General features: G+C 37.4%; 1 protein-coding gene across 2 annotated transcripts in view; it reads left to right on the top strand.

The window, feature by feature from the left end:
- Positions 1–12,258, top strand: part of LOC132117233 (rho GTPase-activating protein 32-like) — a 118,861-nt gene that overhangs the window by 66,212 nt on the left and 40,391 nt on the right. For both annotated transcript variants that reach the window (XM_059526390.1, XM_059526391.1), the window contains exon 3: positions 8,946–9,054. In XM_059526390.1, coding sequence (XP_059382373.1) covers positions 8,946–9,054 — 109 coding nt within the window. The remainder of the gene's footprint in view (positions 1–8,945; positions 9,055–12,258) is intronic.

Raw genomic sequence — 12,258 nt, 5'->3', positions numbered from 1 at the left:
GCTGACGTTATTGCAGGTTAAATGGGACTTCTGAAGTATATTTCTTTTCCTAGTGCAAATAATATGTGGACTCATATACTCATACTAACATATGATCAATAAAATCTATAAAAATACTTTGAGATCTGTGTTTTGTAACTACAAATTAATTATATAGCGAGTAATTTGTCAGACTCATTTAGGCCAGAGGGTCATTAGATTAAAATCATTAGTATGTTCACCAGTCGACCTGCAGTGGTAGTGCTGCATGTTCCCTTTTCTTGCTGCCACTGTTTATATATGTGTGTGTGTGTGTGTGTATTTCCATCACATTTAATTCAGACTTTAGATTCACTACTCTGTTAAAATATCATTTTGTTTGCTCTGGTACTGTAGATTCATAGTGGTGCAGAATAAGTGATTGATTTATTTATTGAATGCTCTATTAGACAAACCACACAGATTTGTTTTTATACAGCCATGTTAGACCAGAATCTTCTTGTTTCAGTGATTGGGTAAGAGCTCTCTGCTTCCTGAAATATTGCATGCTGACAGAGTGCATTTCTATCAGCCTTTTCCTGTCAGTTGACAATTTGTTCATCCTCACAGTGACGAAGCATTCCTGCAGAACTTGCCCTTGCTTGAAACTGAGGACTGTGTGTGGAGTAGGGATGTGCGGGTCTTGTCGACTAAACGGTACAGCTCCTACTAGTCAACAATGAAAACAATAGTCGATTACAGGACAGAAAAAAAAAATATTATTCAAATTGCCATAATTTTATTTTACCATTAAATTAACATTGTTACATTTAAAACATTTGAAATAAGTTCAAATAAAATATTAGAAAAAAATACATTATTTTTAAAAGTTTATCTGGGCATAAACAAAATTTTTACCTCAGACCTTGCATGAGTTTTCTTCATGTAAGTAAAGGTGAGCTCAAACGTGACAACGCAAAAGACGAGCAAGGTGTGGGATTATTTTGAAAAAGAAAGAAAGTTTTGTGAAACTGTGTAATGTCAAACTGGCTTATAATAACTCTACTGGAGCAATGCATATTTAATAAAGGTCTGTAGGCGTAAGCTTAGAGACTAGCCAAAGCCAGCTAATATCAATCACGTTATTCACTGATCCTGTCTGCACCGTCTATTCCTCTAACGAAGACCCACTTCGGTGGTGGTGCAGTATTTTTCCAAAATTCAGCTGGCTTGCTTTTCTATATCTCTGCATGCCTGCGAATTCAGTTCCCACAAAGCACTTTTTTTCGCCTAAAATTAAATGATGATAACGTGAGGCAAGTGTTGGCTACGGCATAATTGTAACCTATTTTTAGCGGAATTCATTGAGGGATTTGACCGTATGATTCATAGAATGTCAATGTCACCTTTATTTATATAGCGCTTTAAACAAAATACATTGCGTCAAAGCAACTGAACAACATTCATTAGGAAAACAGTGTCAATAATGCAAAAATGATAGTTAAAGAATAAGTATTTCAAATATAGGCTGTTATATACACATGCAATGGGTTTTATTTTTTTCTTACCATCTTTTGGGGGTTTCTTGCTTTTTAGACTAGTCGACTAGTTGGTTTCAAAACTTCCATTTAAACCACATTCAAATTCGTCTTTGCGCACATCCTAAGTGTGAAGCATTAAGTAGTTCGCTCAAAAATGAACATTCAGCCATTATTAACTAGTCTCCTGTGATCACAAGCCTTTGTGCTGTAATTCGTAATAAAAAAATATATATTTATTAGGCATGTTTAGCTCTTTTCCATAGACCAAAATCAACAAAAACTTTGGAATAAAGTGGTTATATGTTGATAGCTTTGTGTGAGCATATGCAAATTATTTACTAATTTTTTATAATTGATGTCAAATGGAAAATGTCGTATGGTAATAAATGGTGTAAAAAAATCAAAAATGTATTTCAGCAGGAACTAGGGGTGGGCGATATCTCGATTTAAAATATATCAAGATATTTTTTAAACACGATATGGATTTTGACATATCGTATATATCGATATATTGTTTATATTTAATTCTGATTCCGCCACTTTGCTTGTTTGCCTTCTCTGTGCTGTGCTCGCCCCCGCTTGCTTGCCCCCCGCCTCCTTGCTTTTGTCCCCCCTTCTCTCGCCTGTAGAGAACTGGCTCCATTATATGGAGATACTTCGGTTTTAAGGTGTTGGGCGAACAGCAGGCAGATGTCTACTGTAGGGCTGTATAATTTCCGCGATGCAGAAAACGTGGATGGAATCGCGGAATCCAGTCATAAAAACAGAATTTACAGTTTAATGCGGAATGTCACGGAATTTGTCAAATTTTGAATGAATAAATCAAAAATAGGTCATGCACTTACATCAAATCGCGATATGGACTAATATCTGCAAATATTAACCCGGAAAAGTCTATTTAAATATGAATCCTGCATGTTCTGAACATGTTCGATGAATCCATCGTGTCTATGTTAATGAATGGCGCAGAAGCGCGTCTTCATTCATTAAACACACAGAAGCGCGCGTGACGCTCGCGCTGATTTCAGCGTCTTTCCTCTCACTAATAAAGATGTGAACACATGAGGAACATCTCCAGAACTGCACTGAGAGTCACTTCATGAGCATCTGACAGTTTAATTTGAGTAAAACATCATAGACTGTAGTATCACATACACAGAACTGTAACGGTAAACCCGTCAAAATAAAAGTATTTGCCAAAAATCTATTAGCAGAATGTAGCCCACTACTACTACTATTAAAATGAAACGAACATAATTTTTTAAGGAATAATCGCACAACATTTCTTCCATGTTTTATTTTTAAACCATGTTTTATTTTTAGTAAATCTTTTTTGTTTACCAAAAAATAAAGTTTGCTCAATTTTAAATAATTAAAAGATAAATTAAATGAATGTTTTATGCCTTCATTTGATAACCAGAAAAATGTAAATACACAGAATTTCTGAAGGGAAAAAAACATTTTACATAAGGCTATTTTAAGATTTTTTTTTTACTAATTAAGTTTTTTTTATGCATTTAAATAATTACACATGCTAAAACACAAAATTAGGTAACAATAAAACATATGGTGAAGAAAAAAATAAAACGTTTCATAGGGCCCTAAACATGTAATATTTGGCATATTTGTTTTTGCAGTAGTTTTTGGGAGGTTATTTTTCCTATAAAGATATCGAGATATATATCATATATCGAGATATAGCAAAATATATCGAGATATATTTTTTGCTCCATATCGCCCAGCCCTAGCGGGAACTATTCATTTAAATGCAATCTCTTGGTCTGTGCGTGGTGAACCTACAGATTGATTGAAAACCAGATGTGAAACCAAATGTAAATGCTTCGTCTAACTTGTGATGCACCAGTCCTCCAACAGACCATCATTTCATTTCTCCAAAATCCCTCTTCAGAGTCGCAGAAGCATATGGTCTGTGCTGTTGATTTCAGTTCCAGAAGCCTCTTGTGTTAAAAAAAAACATGTCATCTTTGCTAAATTTAATAGGAAAGTGTTACTCTGTGTGGGTTGCTTTGACTGGCATTACTTCTCTGACACTCTGTCACTGGAGTTTGCAGATAGAAAGTGCCCTGCTGGGGACAGCAAGCTTTAGGTCCGGTGTCTTCTGTGAGCACTCGTTTAGACCAGATCTCTGAGGCTAACTGTTGTTTTGATCATTCCAACTCGAAAATGCCCACGTGTGTGTGATTTGAAAAAACTTCAATTTCTTTGTTTTGTTTGATCCTCCTGATGGCTTCCTTCAAGGCTAGAACAAGCTACCTAATGAAAATGTTTTACAGTAATTGGTTTTAGGGGAAGTTGCCTTAGGGGAATCTGTGCAGCAGACAGTGTGAGACTTGCTTCAATGTTTTGAAGTCTCTGGAACTCGCTTAGACAGGATCTTTAGAATAGAAGCAGCTCTGATATACCATTTTTCCCCACATATAATCTGTGTTAATGAAATGCTGACTCAGAATAGAGGTGCTTTCGTAATTTATGAAAGCCCAGCATGACCTGCACTGGCCTCCAGGAGTTAATGACTTCCATTGGGATGTGATGAGGGTATTTTGACGACATACAATGGCGCCCACTCCATCTCGACCAAAGAAACATCCCAATTATCTGTTGTCCTGCAGTGGCTGAAACACAACCATCCATACTCAGATGGTATTATGTCCTATAGGCCAGAAAGGTACATTTTCAGATTTTTTATAGTTTTTCATAACTTCAATTAATAAATGATTTGAGATACACAGGAAAGTAATGCGAGTTGGATCGGATCTGGTCTATACCCTAGTGCTGATTTTGAGGGAAAATCTGGGGATTTGAGTTTTGTAATTAAATTGAGATACAGCTAAAATCTAGACCGGAAAACTTCATGGAAGGTCTACAAACTGTGACTAAACGAGTCATAAATGTGACAAAAAAAAAAAAACTAAACAAATTAAGTCGGGATATATTTTCTGTGTGTCCAAATGCAGTTTTCTCAGATATCATCTCATTAATTTGTATTTATTTTTCTTGGGAACTGGTTCTTTTCAGTGAGGAAAAAGATTAATTGAAACCTTGCATGCAAGTTAGTTGTTTGAATCAGACTCAATCAGTGAATGTTTCAGAACCATTACTGAATTTACAGACTTATTTTGTTCATACTAATGCTTCTAAAAAAAAAAAATTTAACAAAAATTATTATTTGTTATAAAGCATGCGAGATCCATATCTGTAATTTATTTTTTGTCTTCTAATTGTTCATTTTGGGAGCCATTGGCTTCCTAGTCATTTATTTGTGTCAAATTGCCAGCACTTGACAGTACGATGCTTATATGTGCAGTTAAAAGCATAATCAGATTAGCAAAAATATTAAGCATGCAGGGGGTCATAGATTTGTAGTGATTTTTGAATAGCAGGAGGTCCAATTCTGCGGAAATTTTCAGTTTACTGCAAAATTCTGAGTGTGCAGATTCTGTGTGTGCCTGCCATTAACATTATAGCATATCTTGCTAACCTCACCCCAGAAAACCTTGCTTATCTTCACATGTATGTGATGGAATCTCCCGCTCCATCACACCATGCCTCATTGAGCGCTCTTGTTCCATGAATGATTCATTAACCAAAATACACACAGGCCCGTGGCTGCTGCGCGTTGTAGTTCAAGTAAATGTGATTAATCGTGTTATTGATTAAGCACTGCAGTTGGTTGGACCTGGATCAGCGAAGAGTCCTGGCACAGTGTCATAATGCAGCATGCTTTTGCTTTCTGGACATCCTACATTCTGGTCATTATGGATGCAAACTCTGCTGTATCAGAACTGCATGGAGCAGATGACAGTTTGAGGTCAGCAATAGGCCTGGGACGGTATTGAATTTTTCTTACCGCGGTTGAAAAGCAATAAATTCCCGCGGTATTGCGGTAAACCGCAACCTGCAAACAAAAGCAAAAAGATATCCAGGCTTACAATGACGGCAGTGTGTGACACTTTGTTAAATTAAATAGCATTCGTTAAATTATAGCCTTGTACCACACTGAGACCAAAGTTCACATGAGATCTAGGTCAAGTTAATATAAATATGTAAAAATATATAATATAAATAATATTTATACATATTATAGATTTTTACATATTTATATTAATTTATAGGCCTATGTCTCGTGTGCGCTTTGGTCTCAGTGTGGTACAAGGCTATAATTTAACGAATGCTATTTAATTTAACAAAGTGTCACACACTGCCGTCATTGTAAGCCTGGATATCTTTTTCGATGGCTCTTTAATGAAAATGGAATTTTAGAATCACATACTTAAATGTTTAATTGCCTACAATAATTATTTATTGATTATATTGAATTAAATCTCGCAGGCCTAGCCTATTTGTAGTTAATCTTTCCAAAAACAGAGTTGGAAGAGAGTTCAAACTTACCAGTACTAAGGAGTGCTGAGGCAGGCCCAGCTCAGTTTGTTCTTTCTGAAGCCGTTGTTTCTTTTGCCAGCTATGGGAGAAAGCGTTCACAAGCGTTCGACACAAACCCATGGCCCGGGCAGTGCGTTCTTTTTCTGCATTCATGGAGTTAGTGACGGCTAAATGGAGGTTGTGGCCGAAGCATGGTAGCCATCCCCATCCAAGTTTTCTCACCGCAGCCACAATGTTTGCTCCGTTATCACTAGTGACACAAGCCAACCTCTTCTCATCCAGAGACCATTCTTCAAGAGCCGATCGCAGAGCCTCGGAGAGGTTATCACTAGTGTGACTTTCTGGCATAAAGGATGTCTCCAAACACCTTGACTTCAGCTCCCAGTTGGTGTTCAGGTAATGAATTGTCACGCTCATATAGGGCATCATATTAACGCTTGACCACATATCTGTTGTGATAGAAAAATGGTCAGCGTCCTTTAACTCGCGTGCCAAACTGTCCTTCATTTTCATATACTTCTCTGGTACTGCCTTTTTTTAAAAGTATTTTCTGTCAGGGGGGACATATTGTTTGTCGAAGGCCTGTAGCATCGCCTTAAAGGCTGGCTTCTCGACTAAGTTAAATGGCAACTTTTCCTCCACTAGGAGACGAGTCACACTATCCGTCAGGGTTCGCCACTGATGGCTGTCGCGTTGGTACTTAGTCCCTTTAGCAAACGAGTCTGCGATGCACAGCTGTCGTCCCTGGCCTGAGGTTGTGGGCCGATCTTCAGACGAAGCACTTGTGGTGCTCTCAAGGGCAGCAAATGTTGCCGGATGATGGATTCGAAGATGCGTCCTCAGGTTGGACGTATTTGAACGTGATACCGGAATCTTTTTGTAGCAAATTCTACAAATGGGCTCATTAAAATTGCCTGGAAGTCCTTTTTCATCAGGTTCAAAGCCAAAATGTGCCCATATTGGCGACGTGACATTTGGCTTTGCCACCAAGTTAGCCCTCTCTGCCATGTTTCGATGGAATAGTAGCTTAAATGCTCAATTGTCGGCTGCGCAACCACGTGAGAGAATTGTGTTAAGCAGAATAAGCACGTGCAATTAAAAACTGAGGTCCTGCTTTTTTGGCTTTCTCATGAGTCATCCGCCTGTATTTTATGCTTTAGTAAAATTAAATGAAATTCAATATATAGGCTACAAGACATTACACAGGTACTCTAGGCCTAATAGTCAATACAAATGGAATGCTATTAGCCTATTAGAGGTGCATAGATACATTTTTAATCTAGATTAATCTCACTGTAATCTTGGAATTAATCTAGATTAAAATGGCTCATTTGACTTCTGCCGAAGGTATTCAGATGTGCAGGCCAAGGTTTTTTTTTTTTTTTGTGCGGTGATGACGGTTACAGGTTTAGACCCGCGGTAGGCGTCACGTGACCGCGGTATTGCGGTAATGCGGTAACCGTCCCAGGCCTAGTCAGCAACATATGGATAACCCAGTCTCTTCTATTCCGCTTCGAGTTGTTGGATCTGTGTTCATGTGAGCCTGACACTGACAGCAAGAGGGGGAGGAGATGCACATGTGCTGTAGAGATATGTTTTGAAGCATACACTGCACAAAATTACTTTCAGTAACAATCCTGCGTCTACACAGCCTTCAAGCTGGATCAATTTGCACAGTAAAATTGTACAGTATTAAGCTTTCAGAGGATAAGTTTTGAATTAAGTTTATTTTTCTTACCCCACAGGCAATATTTTTTTCCTTGTTTTAAACCATAATATGCCAGAATTTATTTTGGTTTGTAATTAAGAAAAAACTATTTACCAATGGCATAAAATATATATTCTGTTTGTAAGTCTTGTCAGTTATGCTTCTTAAGTGAGTTGATTTTGTCTTAAGGATGTTTAGATATAATTTTCTTTGAAAAACATTTTTTTTTTTATCTTAGTCTAATGTCCTTGTGCTAGGACTATTGTTCTTTGTTAATTTCTTGCCATCTTCAAGATTATTTTGTCAGAAGAATAACAAGAATAATTTTAAATTGCACTCTTGCTCATCATATCATTTTGGTTCTCAAGAGTGCCTTCCCTTCACATTCCTTATAGTGAGAACCATTTTTACTGTGCTCCATAAATCAGCAGCATATTTAAAGGTCTTAGAAGGATGCAAACTTTGTCATTAATTTAGCCCAGATTTGTGAGGTGGTGTCAAGTTCTTTTTTTATTGCAAAATGCCAACATATAGTTCAAGTAAAATACAGGCACGCTCTCACAGTTAGTGACATTTGCTGGATGTGTGTGTTGTAAGATGCAGGGTCATGTATTTCACTCTAATGTGAGAATCTCTGCTCAAAGCAGATAAATAAACATTTAAAGCTATTTTCCAGGTCATCCAGATTGGTTTAATCCATGTAGTATAACTTGTTATTTGTTCCATGCCTTTTTATGGAAACAATTTTCTGTTCTGTCAGAACATCCCGCACTTTGGAAAGTGTAACGGTACCACTGACCGCGCTGCGCTTTTCATCTCTGATCAGTTGTGGTTTGTTATTTTGCCCATGGGAGATTTGCTAGATTGCAACTTTGTCTCTCCCACCTTCTCACTCAGCAGGGTTGGAAGGAAATAATATCTTCCCTTTTTTTATATCACCCATTAAAGACCATATAATTATGATCAACTTTTCTAGACGGCAGGCTTTTCTAAAACAAATGGGCAGATATCCTTACATGCTGTTGTAGGGATCTCATTTTGATTCCCTGCTGTGCATGCTGGATAATAATTTTTCCCTTTCGTGTCACTGTTATTGGTTTCGACATCTTGCCTAATTGAAATGATGCTGCCATTATCACCTCTGTGAAGGATGGGATGTTCTAATTCACTGCCTTACATTGAGGACTTGTCATTTTTGCTGTCAAACTGACTGATATTCCACTCAGCTCCGCTGTCGTAATTCTCAAAGGCAGCCATAAAGCAGGCTATATCCATTTTTTTTTCACAGGCTATCAGACTGACCCTTCCTCTTTTCTCTCCCTCCCCTCTCCCCTCAGGGGCCTGAGGCCTGGACGACACCCGGAAGAAGACGATATCGTGCCAGAGCTTGCCAGGAGCATCCATCCCAGAGAGCGACCTGACTGGGAGGAAACCATCAGTGCAATGGTGAGGAGCCAACTGCTCGAGTCTCGCACAAATTCAGTGACTCCCTCCCACACCATACATTTACAAAGCCAGTAGTAAAAAGAGCAAATAGCACACCCTCAAGGTGTTAAAATTAAAGATGGACTGCATGCTGTCCACAATATCACAACTGTCATTTTTTTTTTCCTTTTTTTTTTTTTTTGTGGGTGCTTGATTCTTCTTGTTATTGCTGCTGTGGACTGTCTGCCATTATTACCTGTATGTGGGAACATGCTCTTGACAGAGGGATAATGTAGATCTGGTCATTATCCTGCAATGGATACGATTCATTCAGTGACTAGTAACCTTGAGGGACTTTAGATTTATATTTATGGTAAACATTAAATGGAATGGAACAGTATAATGGAGGACTGCAAGCTTGGGTATCTCCAGTAAAAGCAATAAATCAAAAATATTATGCAGAAAAAAAAGAAACCTAATATACACTATGATTTTTTTTTTATCATTCTAATATGCTTTTTTGATACTCAAGGAACATTTCACAATTTTAATGTTGCAAACAGTTGTGTTGGTTAATGATTTTGTGGAAACCATAAGTTTCACTTTGAAGAACACTATTCACTTATGACACAATCAATTTGATGCATTCATAAAATTAAATGTTTAATAAAATATTAATATAAAAAAAACAATTGCTGACCCCCAAACTTTTAAACACTGTGTACCAATAAGACTATAACATTAAGTCAGAATTTCATTCCCAGATACTTATTTGCTGGGTAGTCATATTATTAAACCACATAATGATGCTTGGTTCAGCCATGGCATTTTGCTATCAAATATGTAAGATATAATGTACTTAGTTATTATTATAGTCATTACTGCAATATACACCCCAGCATGAAGCAGTTGACGCATCATCTGACTTTTTACATTATTTTGCAATAATGAACTGTGACATATTTGATTGCAAAAGACCTCTGATTAACCTATCAAAGTTTTTACAACGGTGTACCCCCTGGGGCATTTAACATTCTTCTGCGTAGTGCCTGTCTTCCACTTAGACCACAGTCACACCTTTTCTATTGAAGGACAGTATTTGCCCTCTTAAATTGATTTACAGGTGCATTTTTTCTATCCTTGACTATCCCTCTGACTCAAAAATCATAGCCGCAGATTTGTTCACCAATGAAACACTGCAGTATGTTGCTTGGAGACACACCAGATGAAATATAACAAACATGTCAATATTCTGTTTAAAATGTAGGCTACATTTTAAAATGTAAAATGTTCAAATAACATCTTTTTTGTTTTTTTGTAAACAAAAGTTTGTCACGTTTGCCATCGTTTGGATTTTCAGGAAAATCGTATCTTAAGCATGAATAGTAACACACACAGAGTATGTCTGTATCGAAGAGAGTTTAAATCGATCTCAGTCCATGTCAATATTTGCTCTTCATGCTATTAAGTGAAGATCTACTTTTAAGATTGAACAACAGCACTATTTGCTAAAGCAGCATATTCAGTGGACATCCTATCACATGCACGCTGCTTGTGTGGATGCCTTCGGTTTCGACAGTAAATGTAAGCTGATTGGATATCATGTGTTTGACCGTTAACGGCACTCCCATTTTCCTGTTTTTACATTTACATTTTGCTCGTGAGAAATACACGTTCGGTTTAAATATTAATTTAAGTTGGGGTAGAATTAAATGATTGTCAGAACTCAGAATTTTGTTCACGAACCCCAGTTTAAAAAAACCACTGACCAATCAGAAGGGAGTATTTCAGAGGGCTGTGACCGTATTAAGCTGCTCTGAAGATCTACAGCATCTGTAACTTTCTTTCCTCAGCCTTTGTTCAATACTGAATAAGTTTCAGTTCATGATTATTTCATCAGCACTGACATACTTGCATTCAGTGGTGCTGATAAAAAAAAAAAACCTTGTTGCCATGGCAACCTGACTGTTGGCTGATGTTGTTTTGAGCACAAACAGATTAGCGAGGACATATCAAGGGAATCACCATGTATCTGCTCACTCGTATGACAAATTAATTTAATGTTCTTTGGCTCGGCTTTATACTATTGTGTACAAGGGTATTAATTGAACTTGTTAATTTTACAGTCAAGGTCATCGTGCTCCAGTGGCTGTCGCTTCTTCCCTTTCGTGACCTAGATTCACTGTCACTTACGTATAGTGAAGTGAGAATATGATGATCAACAGACTGTCTGTTGCGAATACCGAAACGGAACCAGATTTGGATTGGACCCAGTTGAGTTTTCACACCGTGTTTTACACTGGCAGAAACTGGTCTGTTCGGCTCATTTAAAGGCTGCTTGGTCAAGAGACTTTTAATGAGCCCATGTCTGGAAGCTAAGAGCCACACTTTCAAAGCATTATTCATATTTAATGGATCTTTCGAATCACTGGCATGTTTTGTTTGGCCTTGCGCATCTCTCGTTTGGCTAGACATTTCTTCCATTACTTAGCAGATCAGTTTTATGGTGCCTAAAGGTAGTCACTGATGTTAAATGATAGTCTCTATAGAGAGATTTGTCTCTTTAGCTCTTATTTGCACAGAAAGATCTAGCATTTTAATGTAATGTATTAGTGTTATTTATGGTATTGTAAAAGGCTATTCACAAAGCTTGAATAAAAAAAAAATTGTGGTTTAACAGTTTTTTTCTTAGTGGCAAAATCTTACACGCAATCATTATTCACAAAATATTTCAAAAAGCATATTATGTATTATCTATGAATACATAGCTTTTGTTCTTTATTTTTCTTATTTTATTTATTGTGATTTAGTTTCACAAACCTTTTCAAAGTTTAAGTGTTAACCCTCTACAATTCGTTCAGGCATGCTGGATATTAGCTTCTTGGCCAAATCCTGACTGATGGCCTTATTAGTTCTCACAGGATGCTTCACTGTTGGCACAACACAGGACTCATGGTAGCGTTCATCTTTTCTTCTCCAAACAATGGATTTTCCAGATGACCCGAACAGTCGGAAGGGAGCTTTATCAGAGAAAATAACTTTGCATCAGTCTTCTGCTGTCCAAATCCTTATACTTCATGCAGAATTTCAGTCTGTCCTTGACGTTTTTCTTGGAGAGAAGTTTGTTGCCCTTCTTTGTGATGACCTTCTTGACACCAGGCCATTGTCCAAAAGTCTTGGCCTCACTATTGTGGCAGATGCTCTCAAACCAAACTGCTGCCATTC

Source organism: Carassius carassius, chromosome 36 (genome assembly GCF_963082965.1).
Source record: "Carassius carassius chromosome 36, fCarCar2.1, whole genome shotgun sequence".
Taxonomy (NCBI): Eukaryota; Metazoa; Chordata; class Actinopteri; order Cypriniformes; family Cyprinidae; genus Carassius; species Carassius carassius.
The sequence above is the reverse complement of the archived record's forward strand: the minus strand, read 5'-3'. Positions and strand labels throughout refer to the sequence as shown.